The sequence below is a fragment of the Trichechus manatus genome, unplaced genomic scaffold (genome assembly GCF_000243295.1).
Source record: "Trichechus manatus latirostris isolate Lorelei unplaced genomic scaffold, TriManLat1.0 scaffold00002, whole genome shotgun sequence".
Classification (NCBI taxonomy): Eukaryota; Metazoa; Chordata; class Mammalia; order Sirenia; family Trichechidae; genus Trichechus; species Trichechus manatus.
The window spans coordinates 861,776-880,350 of record NW_004443938.1 but is presented as its reverse complement, the minus strand read 5'-3'; the positions used below and the strand labels follow the sequence as shown (position 1 = coordinate 880,350).

General features: G+C 45.8%; 2 protein-coding genes across 5 annotated transcripts in view; one reads left to right on the top strand and one right to left on the bottom strand.

The window, feature by feature from the left end:
• The first annotated feature begins 6,839 nt into the window (after positions 1-6,839).
• Positions 6,840-8,850, top strand: CUNH6orf120 (chromosome unknown C6orf120 homolog). The gene is made up of 2 exons (XM_004368774.2): positions 6,840-6,905; positions 8,229-8,850. Exon 2 carries the CDS (start codon positions 8,277-8,279, stop codon positions 8,832-8,834), a length of 558 nt encoding a protein of 185 aa, XP_004368831.1. The 5' UTR covers positions 6,840-6,905; positions 8,229-8,276; the 3' UTR covers positions 8,835-8,850.
• Positions 8,851-9,750: 900 nt separating this feature from the next.
• Positions 9,751-18,575, bottom strand: part of PHF10 (PHD finger protein 10) — a 25,158-nt gene continuing 16,333 nt past the window's right edge. For all 4 annotated transcript variants that reach the window (XM_023728450.1, XM_023728451.1, XM_004368773.1 and 1 more), the window contains exons 8-12: positions 16,691-16,844; positions 16,283-16,444; positions 11,805-11,913; positions 11,333-11,521; positions 9,751-9,937 (exon numbers count right to left, since the gene is read on the bottom strand). In XM_023728450.1, coding sequence (XP_023584218.1) covers positions 9,852-9,937; positions 11,333-11,521; positions 11,805-11,913; positions 16,283-16,444; positions 16,691-16,844 — 700 coding nt within the window. In that variant the 3' untranslated portion in view covers positions 9,751-9,851. The remainder of the gene's footprint in view (positions 9,938-11,332; positions 11,522-11,804; positions 11,914-16,282; positions 16,445-16,690; positions 16,845-18,575) is intronic.

Genomic DNA, 18,575 nt, shown 5'->3' with positions numbered 1-18,575 from the left:
AATAAAAGGAAAGAAAAGAATCACATGATCATCTCAATTGACGTAGAAAAGGCGTCCGACAAAGTCCAACACCCATTCCTGATAAAAACTGTCAATAAAATAGGTATACAAGGGAAATTTCTCAACATAGTAAAGGGCATCTATACAAAACCAACACCAACATCATTCTTAATGGAGAGAGGCTGAAAACATTCCCCCTGAGAACAGGAACAAGACAAGGATGCCCTTTATCACCACTCATATTTAACATCGTGCTGGAAGTTCTAACTAGAGCAATAAGGCAAGAAAAAGAAATAAAGGGCATCCAAATTCATAACGAAGAAGTTAAACTGTCCCTGTTTGCGGATGATCTGATACTATACATAGAAAACCCTAAAGATTCCACGAGAAATCTACTGGAACTAATAGATTCAGCAGAGTAGCAGGATACAAGATAAATATAAAAAGAGACAGAGAGTGGCAGAATGGATTAAAAAATATGATCCATCTATATGCTGCCTACAAGAGACACATCTTGGACTTAAAGACACAAACAAACTAAAACTCAGAGGACGGAAAATATATATATTAAGCTAACAACAATCAAAAAAGAGCAGGAGTGGCAATATTAATCTCTGACAAAATAGACTTTAAAGCAAAATCCACTACAAAGTATAAGGAAGGACACTATATAATGATTACAGGGTCAATACACCAGGAGGACATAACCATAATAAATATTTATGCACTCAACAACAGGGCTCCAAAATACATAAAACAAAATCTAACAGCACTGAAAAGAGAGATAGACAGCTCCACAACAGTAGTAGGAGACTTCAGCACACCACTTTTGGTGAAGAACAGAACATCCAGAAAGAAGCTCAACATAGACATAGAAGATCTAAATGCCACAATCAACCAACTTAACCTCACAGACATATACCAAACACTCCACCCAAAAGCAGCCAAGTATAATTTCTTTTCCAATCCACATGGAATATGCTCCAGAACAGACCACATATTAGGCCATAAAGCAAGCCTTAACAGAATCCAAAGCACTGAAATATTACAAAGCTTCTTTTCTGACCATAAATTCATAAATGTAGAAATCGGTAACAGAAAAAGCAAGGAAAAAAAATCAAAAACATGAACCGAACAACACCTTGCTCAAAAACTACTGGGTTATAGAAGAAATCAAGGATGGAAAAAAGAAATTCACGAAATCATATAAGAATGAAAACACATCCTACCAGAACTTTCGGGACACAGCAAAAGCAGTGCTCAGAGGTCACTTTATAGCAATAAATGCACACATCCAAAAAGAAGAAAGGGTCAAAATCAAAATATTAACCCTACAACTCGAACAAGTATAAAGAGAGCAGCAAAAGAAGCCCTCAGGTGCCAGAAGAAAGGAAATAATAAGAATTAGAGTAGAATTAAATGAAATAGAGAAGAGAAAAGCAATTGAAAGAGTTAACAAGACCAAAAGCCAGTTCTTTGAAAAGCTCAACAAAATCGATAAACCACTGGCCAAACTGACATAAGAAAAACAGGAAGCAAATAACCCAAATAAGAAATGAGATGGGCGATATCACAACAGACCAAACTGAAATTAAAAGAATCATAACAGGATAGATACTATGAAAAATGGTACTCTAACAACTTTGAAAAGCTAGAGGAAATGGACAAATTTCTAGAAACACACTACCTATCTAATCTAACACAAACAGACCTAAAACAATTATATAAACTTACAACAAAAGAAAAGATTGAAAAGGTAATTAAAAACCTCCCAACAGAAAAATGTCCCGGCCTTGACGGCTTCACTGGAGAACTCTACCAAACTTTCAGTGAAGAGTTAATACTACTATTACTAAAGATATTTCTGAGCATAGAAAAGGATGGAATACTCCCAAACTCATTCTATGAAGCCAGCATAACCCTGATACCAAAACCAGGCAAAGACACCACAAAAAAAAAAAAAAGAAAATTACAGACCAATATCCCTCATGAACGTAGACGCAAAAATCCTCAACAAAATTCTAGCCAATAGAATTCAACAACATATCAAAAAAATTATTCATCATGACCAAGTGGGATTCATACCAGGTATGCAGGGAAGGTTCAACATTAGAAAAACAATCAACATAATCCATCACATAAATAAAACAGAAGACAAGAACCACATGATCTTATCAATCGATGCAGAAAAGGCATTTGACAAAGTCCAACACCCATTCGTGACAAAAATTCTCAGCGAAATAGGAATAGAAGGGAAACTCCTCAACATAATAAAGGCCATTTATACAAGGCCAATGACCAACATCATCCTAAATGGAGAGAGTCTAAAAGCATTCCCTTTGAGAACAGGAACCAGACCAGGATGCCCTTTATCACTACTCTTATTCAAGACTGTACTGGAGATCCTAGCCAGAGCAATTAGGGTAGAAAAGGAAATAAAGGGCATCCAAATTGGTAAGCAAGAAATAAAAGTATCTCAATTTGCAGATAATATGATCTTATACACAGAAAACCTTAAAGAATCCACCAGAAAACTACTGGAATTAATAGAGACTTCAGGAAAGTATCAAGATACAAGATAAGCATACAAAAAAATCACTTGAATTCGTCTACACCAGTAAAGAGAAATTCGAAGAGGAAATCACCAAATCAGTACCATTTACAATAGCCCCCAAGAAGATAAAATACTTAGGAATAAATCTAACCAGAGGTGTAAAAGACCTATACAAAGAAAACTACAAGACACTACTGCAAGAAACCAAAAAAGACCTACATAAGTGGAAAAACGTATCTTGCTCATGGATAGGAAGACTCAACATTGTGAAAATGTCTATTCTACTCAAAGCAATCTACAGGTACAATGCGATCTCAATCCAAATTCCAATGGCATTTGTCATTGAAATGAAGAAACAAAACATCAACTTCATATGGAAAGGGAAAAGGCCCCAGATAAGTAAAGCATTACTCAACAAGAAGAACAAAGTGGAAGGCCTCACACTATCTGATTTCAGAAGCTATTATACTGCCATGGTAGTCAAATCAGCCTGGTACTGGTACAACAACAGATACATAGACCAATGGAACAGAATTGAGAAGCCAGACATAAATTCATCCACCCATGAGCAGCTGATATTTGACAAAGGCCCAAAGTCCGTTAATTGGGGAAAAGACAGTCCCTTTAACAAATTGTGCTGGCATAACCGGCTATCTATCTGCAAAAAACTGAAACAAGACCCATACCTCGCATCATGCACAAAAACTAACTCAAAATGGATCAAAGACCTAAATATAAACTCTAAAACGATAAAGATCATGGAAGAAAAAATATGGACAATGCTAGGAGCCCTAATACATGGCATAAACAGAATACTAAGTATTACTAACAATGCACAAGCACCAGAAGAGAGACTAGATAACTGGGAGCTCCTAAAAATCAAACACTTATGCTCATCAAAAACTTCACCAAAAGAATCAAAAGACAACCTACAGACTAGGAAAAAAATTTTGGCTATGACAACTCTGATCCACGCCTAATGTCTAAAATCTACAAGATACTGCAAAAGTTCAACAACAAAAAGACAAACAACCCAATTAAAAAATGGGCAAAGGATATGAACAGGCACTTCACTGAAGAAGGCATTCAGGCAGCTAACAGACACATGAAGAAATGCTCACAATCATTGGCCATTAGAGAAATGCACATCAGAACTACAGAGATATCATTTCACTCCAGCAAGGTTAGCATTAATCCAAAAAACACAAAATAATAAATGTTGGAGAGGTTGTGGAGAGACTGGAACACTTATACTCTGTTGGTGAGAATGTAAAATGGTACGACCACCTTGGAAATCGATTTGGCACTTCCTTAAAAAGCTGGAAATAGAAGTACGATAAGATCCAGCTATCCCACTCCTTGGAATATATCTTAGAGAAATAAGAGCTGTCACACGAATAGATATATGCACACGCATGTTCACTGCAGCACTGTTCACAATGGCAAATATATGGAAACAACCTAGGTGCCCATCAACAGATGAATAAACAAATTATGGTAAATCCACACAATGGAATACTACTCAACAATAAAGAACAACAATGTATCCTGGAAACATAACATGAATGAATCTGGAAGGCATTATGCTAAGTCAAATCAGTCAGTTGCAAAAGGACAAATATTGCAATATTGTATGAGACCACTATTATAAGAACTCAAGGAAAGGTTTTAACACAGAAAAAAACAGTTTTTGATGGTTACAAGGGTGTGGAGGGAGGGAGAGGGGTATTCACTAACTAGATAGTAGATAAGAATCATAGGTGAAGGGAAGGACAACACACAATACAAGGAAATTCAGTACAACCAAAAGCTAAGAAGTTTCCTGAATACAACCAAACACTTTGAGGGACAGAGTAGCAGGGGCAGGGGTCTGGAGACCATGGTTTCAGGGCACATTTAGGTCAACTGGCATGACAAAGTTTATTAAGAAAATGTTCTGCATCACATTTTGGTGAGTGGCATATGGGGTCTTAAAGGCCAGCAAGCGGCCATCTAAGATGCATCAATTGGTCCCAACCCACCTGGAGCAAAGGAGAATGAAGAACACCAAAGACACAAGGAAAATATTAGCCCAAGAGACAGAAAGGTCCACATAAACCAGAGATTCCATCAGCCTGAGTCCAGAACGAGGTGGTGCCTGGCTACCACCAATGACCACCTCGACAGGGAATACAACGGAGAGTCCCTGACAGAGCAGGAGAAAAATAGGGAAGCGAATTCAAATTCTAGTAAAAAGACCAGACTTAATGGTCTGAGACTGGAGGGACCTTGGCAGAAATGGCCCCCAGATCCTCTGTTAGCCCAGAACTGAAACCACTCCCGAAGCCAACTCTTCAGACAAAGATTAGACTGGACTATGGGACATAAAACGATACTTGTGAAGAGAGTGCTTCTTAGCTCAAGTAGATACATGAGACCAAACGGGCAGCTCCTGTCCAGAGGCAAGATGAGAAGGCAGAGAGGGTCAGGAACTGGTTGAATGGAAACGGGAAATCCAGGGTAGAAAGCTGGAATGTGCTGTCACACTATAGGGACAGCAATTAGGGTCACATAGTAATCTGTGTATAAATTTTTGTATGGGAAACTAAATTGAACTGTAAACTTTCACTTAAAGCACAATAAAAAAAGAAAAGAAAAAAAATACATATTCCCCGCTCCTCTAGAGGGACTGCTGTTAAAACTGAGTGTATTTCCTTCTGGATATTTTCCTGTGTGTATATGTGTGTGTTTTCAGAAAATTACTCCCTTCCGACTGGAAAAGATCATAATGTCTCTTTGAGTAGCTAAGCAAGCCAGATGGCACCATTTTTTCTTGAGTTAGGAAAGCATAATGTGAATAGTTAGGTGGCATCCTGAGCTCACACGGCAAGACGACAAAGGGCACTGCAACTGAAGTAGTCTTGATGATTTACTCTACGGCAGCTGGAAAAAATACAGTCCTCCACCGTCGGCGACAGAAGAGAGTTCTAATTCTAGCTATCCAGAGGACTGGAGCAGTTAGTATAAAACTGAGCAGTGGCTGGCAACAGGTGTGGGAACAGACTGAACTTTTTACCCAAGCATTTCCGCATCTTTGGGTCCTTTCCTAAATTATTAAATAATTTTTAAAAGGTAAAACTACATTTTTTTTTTATTTCGCTGCTTTATTAAATTTAAAAAAAAAAAAGTCTGTAGCCCTTTCCGTTAGCCAGGGCTGCTGAGCTTCACAGACCCTCCCCAGAGCGAGGACTACTCACAGCCAGAAGCTGCAGCTTTCCGGGCTTCTCGAGTGACTGGAAAGGCTCAAACGTGCACCTGTGGCACACTGCTCCTGGACCCACCGCCCACCAAGTCTGGGGGCCGCCAGTGGACACTGCGCGGGGGATGAGGGGGTGGGGAGAGGGCACTGACCCCGAGGGCGTCCGCGCTGCACACGGGGTTGGGGGGCATAAAGAAGGGGCGGACAGCCCGGGGTATGGAGGGTGCGCAGGAGGGCAGAGGTGGGGCGGCCGGGGAGCGCAGTGGGGAGCGGGCAGGAGTCGGAGGGTGCACGGGGGGGTGCAGGGGTGACAGGCCGGGGTACGGAGTGGGTACAGAGGGACAGAGAGGAGGCAGCTGAGGAGCACAGTGCGGGGCGGGCCGGGGGGTCGGAGGGAGATGCTTGAGGCGCAGTGCGGCGGCGGGGCGATCCTGCGGGCTCAGGGGAGGCGCAGGGGGATAGAAGGGGGGCGCAGGGGAGAAGCGGGGGGCGGAGGGGGTGGCGCGCCCAGTGCCCTACCTGTTCCCGACGAGGCCCACGCGCGGTGGGCCCAGGGTGCAGCCCCGAAAGCCAACCTCGTTCCTGCCGGGCCGCTCACACCTGCCTGCGGGCGCCAGATGCGTGCGGGGAGCAGGAGACGGGTAGGGGTCTGACCTGCGGGCCAGCCGGGCGCCGACCGCGGCCCTGGACCCTGACCTCTGACCCCCGACCTGGACCCCGATCCCGGACCTTCAACCCCCAACCTGGCCCACGACCCTCGACCTGGCCCCGCCCTCCGACCCCTGACCCTGACCTCCGGACCTCGACCCTCGACACAGGAGCCTGACCCCTGCCTGTGCCCCGGCGACCAACCCTCGGCGCTCGACCTGGGACCCGGGGCAGACACCGGTCTCCTGCGACTCCGCCCCTCCGCTGCGTCTCCCGAGTTACGGGCCCCGCCCCCGCCAGGCGCTCACGCCCACCTATCTCGTCGCGAGAGCCGGGAAGCCAGGCCCCGCCCCCACCCCTTCGCTTCTCGCGAGAACTGGGCAACCACCCCAGTTCCGTTCCCCCGTGGACTCGTGACGCGGTCCTGCTGCTCCCACCGCGGATCGGTGCCCGCGCGGAATGACAGTGAGTCTAGGACAGCGACGCCCCGGGGTGGAGGGAGGCCCCGAGCCCCTACTCCGCCCCGACTGAACTTCGCCTCCGTGGCTGCGCTCGGCCTAGGAGCTGGGGGACCGAGGGCGAGGGTCGCCGTTTTGGTGACGGGGGCGGGGAACCAGCCTCCACTGCGTACACCCCCTCCACTCCTGCCCCGGATTCCCTCTCCTTTTCCGCGCACGCCCCCTTCCGGCAGGCCGTATCCCCTCCTCCCGTGCACGCCCCTTCCTAATCTTAGCCCTTCTGCTCAGTTCTCTCCTATTCCCGATCCCCTCCTCACGCCCCCTCCCCGCAGGCCCGCTCCCTCCTCCGGGGCGCGCCCCCTCCTACTCACGGCCCCTCTCACACACACCCCTCACGCCCCCTCCCCGCAGGCCCGATCCCTCCTCCCGTGCGCGCCCCCTCCTACTCACGGCCCCTCTCACACACCCCCCTCACGCCCCCTCCCCGCAGGCCCGATCCCTCCTCCCGTGCGCGCCCCCTCCTACTCACGGCCCCTCTCACACACCCCCCTCACGCCCCCTCCCCGCAGGCCCGATCCCTCCTCCCGTGCGCGCCCCCTCCTACTCACGGCCCCTCTCACACACCCCCCTCACGCCCCCTCCCCGCAGGCCCGATCCCTCCTCCCGTGCGCGCCCCCTCCTACTCACGGCCCCTCTCACACACCCCCCTCACGCCCCCTCCCCGCAGGCCCGATCCCTCCTCCCGTGCGCTCTCCCTCCTACTCACGCCCCCTCTCACACACCCCCCTCACGCCCCCTCCCCGCAGACCCGATCCCTCCTCCTGTGCGCGCCCTCCTACTCACGGCCCCTCTCACCCACCTCACGCCCCCTCCCCGCAGGCCCGATCCTTCCTCCCGTGCGCGCCCCCTCCTACTCACGCCCCCTCCCCGCAGGCCCGATCCTTCCTCCCGTGCGCGCCCCCTCCTACTCGTAACTCCTCCTCCCTGCTCACACCTCCTCGCCGCGTGTCCTATCCTCGCCTCACGCGCCCTCCGTCCTCACAACCCCTTTCGCTCACGCCCCCTCCGGAGCCGCGTGTCCTTTTCTCTCCTCCCTTGTACGTTCCAGCTCCTGCTTACACCCCGCTCTCCCGCCCCTCCCCTCTCCGCACGTCGTATCCCCTCCTACTCATACTCCCTCAGTACCCCGCTCACGCCCCCTTCTGTCTCTCCCGCCTACGGCCTCCCCACAGGCCCTGTTCCTGCCGCGCGGGCCCCACCTCCCCGTCGCCAGCCCCGTCCGTCCTTCAGCTCCCCAAGCACAGTGTTGTCGCCTGCTGTTTATCCGCAGGCCGCCCGCCCATGAGGACGCCGTGTGACCCCGCATCCACCACCCACCATGGCGGCGCGCTGGGGGCGGGCGCTGCTGCTGCTCCTGGCGGCCCAGGCCGTGTCCGCCGCGCTGGGCGCTGAAGACGACGAGGTCCCGGAGGAGTGGCTCCTGCTGCACGTGGTGCAGGGCCAGATCGGCGCCGGCAACTACAGCTACCTGCGCCTGAACCACGAGGGCAAGATCGTGCTCCGGATGCGCAGCCTGCGCGGCGACGCCGACCTGTACGTGTCCGACAGCACCCTGCACCCCAGCTTCGACGACTATGAGCTGCAGTCGGCCACTTGTGGCCCGGACTCCGTGTCCGTCCCCGCGCATTTCCAGCGCCCCGTGGGCATCGGCATCTATGGGCACCCGTCGCACCTGGAGAGCGAGTTCGAGATGAAGGTGTACTACGACCAGACGGTGGAGCCGCACCCGTTCGTCGAGAGCGCCTACTCCCCGGAGGGCGCAGACCCTGGCCAGCGGCGCGCCCAGGCCCCCGAGGACGCGTCCCAGGAGGAGGAGTCCGTTCTCTGGACAATACTAATTAGCATTCTGAAGCTGGTACTCGAAATCCTTTTCTGATTCGTCGGGCACCTTCCGGGGTACAGTACCGGTAACCTGTGAAGTGGATTGCAGTTGCTGTGAGCCTTGCTACTTTGATCTGTTTCAAATTTGGTTGCTTTTTCTAGCGGGGGATGGAAAAGTGAAGCCATACAGTTGTTACCTCAGTTACCCAAAAGGAGCAGCAGCAGGCAAGGTATGTTTTCTTTGGAAGATCAAAATTCATATCAATGGAATATGCACAATAAAATGTTTAAATTCCATTTTGAATATTTGTCAGGTGACTAAAAGGATCATTGCAGCAATGTAGGTGTATATAAAAAATCAAAGTAGCAACCTTTTGTGCAGTTACACAGATAAGATTTAAAGACTGTTAACTTACCATTTTATTCTAGTTAAAGACTCCAAATGAAGTTACAATGTAAGCTCTCGGGAGCTGCTAAAATCAGGTCTGAAACTTAAGGAAGCTCATGTATTTGCTCTTCCCCTGGGCACTGACTTAAGCCCAGCTGTTTTCTGTTCAAGTAGCATGGCCCAGCAGGCAGGTGTGAACAGGGTTTGTTCCTGGGCCACAGCCAGTTAATTCTAAATCCAGCTGCGCCACATTTTATTAGGCCATCTGTAATTGCATCATCTTGGGCTGCCTAATTAAAATTCTTGGTTACTAAGTAACACCATTCTGTTAGCTATGGTAGGCCAGAAACAATTTACAGAATAGCCAACTGTCACCGACATGACAGTAACTTTTCAAGCTAGTGAAGGAGTAGTTAAGTATTTAAAATTAAATTGCTAAATATTTCCACTGGATTTTTGCAGATAGAGTTCTAAGAAGATTCTAGAAGATGAGTTGTTTCTCTACCTGGAATTAGTTTCAAGGGTAAGAGCAGCTGTAACAGAAATAAATCAACTTGTAGATTTTAAGCACAGAGTTAATTTCAAAAAATGTTTTATTGGCATAAAAATGAGAATATTGTAAATACATTGGCACCAAACATGTCACTTAAATGCATATTACAATGTTGGGGTCAAAAAACCATTTTATCCCTCTTTGCTGTTTTTCCCCCTTCTGCCCACTTTCCTGGGCGTTGGCGGAGCTCGCTGACAGCAGTCACAAATCCAGCGACCTAGGAGAAAAACTGTTAGTTAATGCAAGTTTACTTTTACATGACTGAATTTTAAATCCATTGAAGCTCTCATTCCTTAGCTATCACTCATGATACTCCCCTGTGGATCTGAGGTGGGAGGGGGCACTCTTGAGCTCTTTAAGGAGAAAACTGTGAACTTTCCTAAAGTAATCAACGCTAGACCGCAGTCAACGGGGCAGGCGCAGTGCTATACAGTACATCGATGCGGCCTTGAAAAATTATTACAGGCAGTCCCTGACTTACAGCTTATTAGGGTTATCACGTATCACACTTAAAGCTGTCTGGTTTTTTTTTGTACATTTTATCGTTAATATGTACTACATACAATGTTGCAGCGCGTAATTTGCGGGTTTTCTCATTCTCAGATGTAATGCTTCCAACCCCCAAAAACAAAGATCAGATTTATAAAGATACTGATAATAAAAGGCAATAATAATGGGGGGAAAAAAATGAGGTTATTTGACAACGTCAGAACTGACTTAGGACAGAGTCATCGGAACAGAGCCCTGTTGTAAGTGGGGGACCACCTGTGTAATCCCTTCTGAAATTGAAACACTAGCATACTTAGAAAGCTCAGTAGCAAATCTTAATTGACCTGTTACTGAATCTGGCTCATTTTCCACCTTTTTCTCTTTGCCACTCACCTGCAGCTGTGTGTCTAACAGCATTCCCCAAGGTCCTGGTGTATTATACTGACAGCACTTTAAAACATATCAAGTATTTGATAGCACACTGATGCATCGTACTTCATACTTGATCTGACTTACTACAGAACTTTAAATAATTATTTAAGTTGCTTAGCTTCTTAATGATTCCTGAGATACTTAGTTTCAGGTGTATATGTTATAGAGTACTACACAGTGTTATCTATGCAAATAAGTTCTAAAATTACACAAGTATCTGTGTAATGTTTTATTCTAATTGCTGTGATTTGTTCCTTGATTCTGTGTTCATCCTAAAGTAACCTGGAATTGTCATGCTGCCTGTAACAGAAATCTGGTTTGACATGTATAAAGACATCAGTCATTTTGTTAAGTTTCTAAGTAGATGACGTATAAAAATAAAATCAAGGCTTTGAAACAAACTGACATTGTTACTTTAGCTACTTCAAAGAAAAACATGGTCTCGTACTATACACTGAGCTGTACTTCTACAACTTTTGGAATAAGCATTCTGGTATCTTCCTTGTTCTTTAAGTTGCGATGTCTAGGAATGAAAGACGGGAGTGTGATCTGTATAATCACAGCTCTGGTCACTTACTGCAGACAGAAGGGTCTCCAGCTCTTCATGTATTACAGCGTTTATGCCTTCAAAGAGAAGAGCTACCAGAGTCCCACCCCAAAAAACAATGTTCTTTCTTTCTTTAATCTTTACCTGATGGAATAGCACCAAGGCCCACACAAAAAGTATGGTAACCTCTGTCACACACATCACAGAACATCATTTCTTCTTCATGGTGAGGCTGTCCACACATAATGCATGTTTTACATTCCATACACTGCCATGGGTAGGTCTTAATCATAGACAGAAGCTCCATGGTCATATCCAGGCAAGAAGGATGGCCTAAATCAAAACCAGTGTTAGTAGCATTCCACACAAGAATTTTTAACTTAATAAGGCTTAATAAAATATTAGTTCAAGACTTCCCAAGAATGGTTATAATATACGTTTACCAGCCAAAGAGAAATGGAAATACAATGAGGAAGAAAACACACTTTCTATGCCTTCCAAGTTACCCTGCATATTTGATGATTCTGTGTTTGAAGTATAGCCGACAACTAAAGTCCTAGTTTTTGAAGCCACAAGCAGAGTGATTAAAGCGTTGAGAAGACATGTCAGTACTCACCACTGTTGCCACACTGGGAGCAGTGTATAAGTGATTCAGCCTTTCCTTTCTTGTTGGACTCCTTACCCTTCAGACAAATTCCACATAGAGCATTTGGAATGACCTTTGGCTGGAAGGGTAGAAGAGGGCTATAAATTCATGCCAGAAGAACTTACTATGGGTTCAAAAGGAAATGTTATTGTATTGCCTTATTTTTACTTCTGGTAACTTGCTAATGAAGACCTTTCTGAATGACAAACGTGACCTGAAGACGCTTAGGACGTGAGATGGCCTACTGACTAAAGCCTTCAATTCCACTTCAAAAAGTTAGGTCAAGGGCGTGATCCCCCATTAAGGTTCAATGTTCCATTCTACACACCTATATGCACACTAAGCTTTGTGCAATGAGCTGGGACGACAGAATAAGCACAAGGTCAAATTTCACTATTAACTGGGACAAAATGCAAGCCCCAAATGACCACTACATGAAAATGTCTTAGAGAAAACTAAGCTTCAAGCAGCTTACGCACTGATTTTAAAAACTGTTATTTTCCAAAGTTGTAAAACTAGATCTCTAAAGTATATCTTACAAAGTCAAGGTTCAGCATTTTCAGTTGGAAGATTTGCATACATTGTCATGTGCGTGTTTACTGAAGACTGAGCTGTGCGATTATTCCCTTGGCGTATCTAACAAAAGAGCTTAAGGGAAAAACATTCACTCTGAGATGTAAAACATTATAAAAAGCGAAAAATAGGCTCTGAGACAAGCAAAACAAAATTGTAGTCAATTAAAAAAAAAAAGACACCTTAATATGAGCACTGCTTACGTTTCAGATTACAAAGAGAAGGCACAGCCCAGGGAAGGTGTCTGGGTCCCTGACAACACTGGGAGGAGAAGGGGAGGATGCTGGGCCCCTCAGCCCGACCACTGGACGAGGGCGCCCATTCACACTCACCAGCACCTACCAATGAAACAGGAGTGTAAAAGGGAGCAGGTGTGCACCAAGAGTGGAGGGGGGTAGGGAGCACATATATATGTATCAAACAAAAATCGTTTTAAATAAAATTGTTTTATTGCTGTTTTATTCCAACCCAGCCAAGTGCATCTTACATTTCCCTCTTCTAAGTCACAGAAGCAAAGAGGAGTCTACACACAACTAACTTTTCATATCACATTCCAGCTCTGAAATGTCTCAACTGCCGCCTTCATAACCTGTCAGGCCTAAACAATTTGTTCTTAATTCTTTAAGCTTTATTCTTTAAGTTTTCTTTCTTTGCAAAAGATGACAGAGGCATTCAAAAATAATTTTTGGCTTATTTATTTAAAAAAAAATCAACCTTATACATAAATATAATAAAAACAGTAACTCTAAACAATCACAAACGTCTCTACAAAGTAATAAATATCATGGAAGTTAAAGCATACATAGAAAACTTGACTGTTGACTCTCCTACGTCTCCTATATGTGCATCTTCACACCCTGCTCCCCCCACAAAGGATCGCATCACCCGCTCAAACCTCAGCCTTGCGGTGTAGCTACCCTCTGCCGTTTCTGCTGCGTTCTGCATGTATGGTTCTCCTCGTGTACCTAAGTAAAAAGCAGCTATGAAGTGCACCTCTATGATCCAGATTCTGCTCCGTTATGATCAAGTCTGTAACCACCACAGCACACAGCAGAAAGCCACGTCTCCACCCACCAAAACTGACAAATGTCTTTTGGGTATGGTACCTATGCTAAATGTAGATGTACTTATTTAATACTTGTAGTTTAAGTTAGACACTGGCAGAGTAAGTACTCTAACATCATCCACCAGACTCAGGGAAGTAACCGCACAACATGGAATTCTAAAAAGAGAACTCCTCATAGGAGATCTTTTACAAAACAAAAGGCAAAAAGAACAAACCACAAGGCTAGTCATTCACATTCTAGAGCAATTCCAGTGCTACAATCATTAAAGTATACATTAAACACCTACGGTAAAGGGATACCAAGAAAATTCCACGTTTACTTCTAAGCTTAAAATCATAATGCTTTGTTAAACCACTTAAAATTCCTCTTACCCAACAGTCTTCATCTTGGTGGAAGGAGGGAGAGACGGGTGGAAAAGGGAGAGAGAGACAGGCTTTGCTTGCTATGGTGCCGCTGAGGCTCACTGCGGGCAGACACTTCCTCCAGCCTCTGAGCTGGAGAAGCAGGCTGCTGGCCTGCCTGCGGGGCTTTAACAGCACCAGTAAGTCTCTCAGGCGCTGGAGAGTCAGGGAGGAAGAACAACAGTGTGCACAACTCCTCTCAAGGTAACACAACAGAGCCCTATGTGCCCAACTTCCCATCATCGCAAGGTTTCACTACTGACAGGAAAATTAAAACGCTCATCCTAACAGTTCTCAGCATCGCAAATGAAAGGCTCACAAAAAGCCCTTCTCCACACACTTTCCTGTTCGAAAAACAGCCAACGGTAAGTGAGACATTCGTGGTGGCACTAATACAGATAGATTTGAATTACATGCATGTAGCCTGAACCTAACAGCTTTAATTCCAGGTTAATGTAACCTAAATAATACTCTGCTACGAATAAGGGCAAGCACTACTGAATCTCATTATGCAAGACATCAAGCACATTATCATTTTTCTTAACCCCCATCTTTTAAAGTACATATACATACAGGACCTTCAGCTTGAAGTACCCTAATATTCAGGCACATCTTGGCTTATTAATACTTTTCAAAGAGAGGTTCACTTTTAATAAACGTTTACATTAATCTATTAAGTCGAGACACTGACTTCCAATCTTTGCAACATTTTTAGATGCTAAAATGTTCACAAAAGATTTTAAAATGTGTGTTTTATATATTAGACTCCCTTGAGTACTACTAATTTCGGTTAATCTACGTTTTCTTGAAATTAAATCAATGATAGCGTCGGATAGTTCTTCCCTGTCAGCCTGTACTAAAACATTCATTTCAATATTCTCATTTGTTTTCTTTTAACCCATGATTAATCCAGGCTTATCGTGTGGAAGGTCTAGTTAACACCAGGAAGAGTTAACAGGGCGTGTACTTTGAGCTGCCTCTCCAATCCAAAGCTCCTCGACCAGGAGCCTACGATCATGCAGGCTAACTTTCCGAAGTGTAATCTTTGGAGTTCATTTGCTTTCAATTGTTAAGCCTGAATTTAAATCTTTGGTTAAAAAAAGAAAATTCAAGAAACCATATATGTAAAAACAAGCACAAAAATCACTTATCTGCAGCCTATTTAAGCCATCCTTGGAAGTCAGCCCTTGTTGTATGAAGCTTAAAATCTGTTTGTGATAGGCCGTAAAAACATGTATTTTAAGTTGTTTATAAAGACATTTCCTAATAAGGTATGGAACACACTGATTTGCTGAGTCGCTTTTCTTACTGCATAAAAAGAATGGTAAGCGAGCTGTTGGAAGAGTCCTGGCTGCACTGACGAAGCTGACAGGCAGCCACCTGTCCCTCTGGATCAGACGAAGCTGACAGGCAGCCACCTGTCCCTCTGGATCATCGACCACAAGCTCGAGCCTGACGTGCACCAGGATGCTTAGCTACTTTACTCGCAAAACCTTCTGATCACTGTACTCAAACCTTCCTTCAATATACCTTCATAATCACAATAAAAGCATATTCTAATATTCCACACCAAAATAAATGTATATATTTCACCATTACCATCCAAAATGTAAAACTGGCAGCTAATTCCAACTCCTTTTATGATATTCTTAAATCCTTCTATACGAATAAGCCTACTCACCTCTTAGCCACCGTCTGAAGGGCAGAGGCAGCCAGAGGGAACATTAAAAGTAACAATTATAGTAGTTACTGACAGCCTACTTCCTTACTCTGGGAATAGCCAGATAAAAAAGTTGACAAGCATATCTAAGCCAAACAACTCACCAAATAATGTTTTAATCCTTGCCATAGAATTATAGAAGCTACTTGCCAAGTTTATGCTAAAAATGAGCACAATGTGAAAAACAGGCTTTACTATTTCCCATCCCTCTAGGTGGATGGATCAGAGAATCCTTCGATTAAACCCAGATCTTTCTCAAGGAAAGGCACTACAGAAATGCGGTTTTGTCTAACAGTGACCCGTCCGTACATATAGCATAGCATGTTTAGTGACACGAAATACCAGTGTATTTAAAATACCAGATAATTACGATCTTTACTCTGAGAAAAGAAGGTATAAAGTTCTGCCTATGAAGTAATTTTTAAAAACCCATATTTTCCTGGTTATTGTTTAAAAGAAAAAAAAAAGCTCACTTATAAATTGTGAATATACAGAAAACAGACGCCAAACCATAGCCAGGAGTGACAGAGAAGCCACCGGGAGGAAAGCCAGGAGGAGCTGGCGAGGAGACCCCACAGAGCAGGAGGGCACAGCAGCCAGGAGCCCGGTGCTGGAACTCAAAGGAAAGGATCTCAGGGAGAGAGGCTGGTCAGTAAGGAGGCCCAGTCAGGGGCTTTTTTCTTCTACCTTGTACCCGGGAACTGATTTGGACAGTACAGAACGTTTGGGACCATCTTTCCTTGGCGTAGCAGCTTTGTCTTTAGACTTGGGTCTTCCCTGCGGGGAGTCCTCCGGGCCGTGCGGATGCGGGGGGCTCTCGCCATCAGACGCGTTGCCAGAGGAGCTGTCCTGCAGCCAAAGACAAGGGCACAAGTGCTCAGGTGGAGAGAGGTGGGTCTGCATTCCAGAAATGATGGGAAATACTCAAAAAAAGGCTTAAAGTTTCCTTACAGGGTCGCTATGAGTTGGAATCGACTAGACAGCAATGGGTTTGGTTTTGGTTATCCTTTTTCAAAAAGAGTTGGTGATACAGCTCAATTTAATATTCCAGGGACGTGGTTAACAAAGATCAAAGGGAAAGGTAAGTGCTCTCACCGAAGCGCCTTTACTCTTGCGTTTCTCATCACCACGCCCGTCCTCAGCATCATCCGAGTCACCGTCACTGTCCAGGGCAGGAAGCTCGGGGTCCAGAGGGGGCTCGTACAGCGCCGTGTTCAACGGCAAATACCGCAGCTCATCAGGTGAGTACCTGTAGTGCGAGAGAATCGTCTTCAGGGACCCTGTGCTGTGGAACAGAAAGAAAGGGACTACCTGATCAGAGTGAGGAAGACAGCCTTAAACTTATCAATTAACCCCGAATACTTTGCTGAGAGTGAAGGGGACTTGAATTACTTACTAGTGAAGATCAAAGACCACAGCCTTCAGTATAGGCTACACCTCAACAAAAAGAAAACAAAAATCCTCACAACTAGACCAATAAGCAACGTTATGATAAACGGAGAAAAGACTGAAGTTGTTAGGATTTTGTTTTACTTGTATCCACAATCAACACCCATGGAAGCAGCAGTCAAGAAATCAAACGATGCACTGCACTGGGAAAATCTGCTGCAAAAGACCTCTTTAAGATGTTGAAAAGCAAAGATGTCACCTTGAAGACTAAGACAAGCCATGATATTTTCAACCACATGATATGCCTGCGAAAGCTGGAAAATGAAGAAGGAAGACCAAAGAAGAACTGATGCCTTTGAATTATGGTGTTGGTGAAGAATACTGAACGTACCATGGACTCCCTAAAGAACGAATAGATTTGTTTTGGAAGAAGTGCAGCCAGAATGCTCCTTAGAAGAAAGAATGGCGAGACTGTCTCACATCGTTTGGACATGTTATCAGGAGGGACTAGTCCCTGGAGAAGGACATCATGCTTGGTAAAGTAGACGGTCAGCAAAAAAGAGGAAGACCCTCAACAAGATGGACTGACACAGTGGCTGCAACAATGGGCTCAAATACAGCAACGATTGTGAGGATGGCGCAGGACCAGGCGGTGTTTCGTGCTGTTGTCCACGGGGTCGCTGAGTCGGAGCTGACTCGATGGCACCTGACAACAATAACTACGGCAACAACTTTTTAAAAATGGTTTGAGGTGGTGACTTCTCATTGGTGCTCAAGGGGAAGAAGTAACAAATGGGCCTGAGCATCTCTTTCCAAGACCAATAACATAAAATATACATACGCTTTTTGTTATCAAAAGACAGTGCCACTCCCCTTGACGTCCCATGCCAAACAGGAGAGGAAAAATAACATCAGCAGACGAGTAACACTGGCCAACACAGACAGTGCCCCAGAGCGTGGCCCCCCGCCCGGACGCGGGCCCGGACGGTGCCCCAGAGCGTGGCCCCCCGCCCGGACGCGGGCCCGGACGGTGCCCCAGAGAGTGGCCCTCTGCCCGGACGCGGGCCCGGACAGTGCCCAGATGTGGGCCGTGTGGCTCCCTGCATCCTGTGCTGGAGATGAGCATCCCCACGCAGGGATCACAGCAGTACCACCTCAGAGAACGATGTGAGGACGAAATGAACCAGTGCATGCAAACCACACCATGGCACTGCACACCACCCCAGTCAAGAAACTGAATGTTCAGGAACTAATCACTGGAGTCAATCTCTACTTGATCTAAAACCAGAGTCTACCAGCCCCTCCCACAGGTGGAGACCACACACGGCCAGGAGGTGGACCAACAAGCAGCATTGTCCCCACACTCTCAGGCCAAGAAGGCTCTCCTGACCCTCACTGAGCCAACCCTCGGAGCCTGGTCAGCCCTCAATGAGGCATCACATGGGACCACACAGCAAGGGGCCTGGTCAGCCCTCACTGAGGCGTCACACCACACGGCAAGGAGCCTGGTCGGCCCTCACTGAGGCGTCACCCTGTGCAGCAAGGGGCCTGGTCAGCCCTCACTGGGGCGTCACCCTATGCAGCAAGGAGC

Coding starts and splice junctions, on each gene's coding strand:
- CUNH6orf120 (XM_004368774.2), top strand. CDS start 8,277: ATGGCGGCGCGCTGGGGGCGGGCGCTGCTGCTGCTCCTGGCGGCCCAG.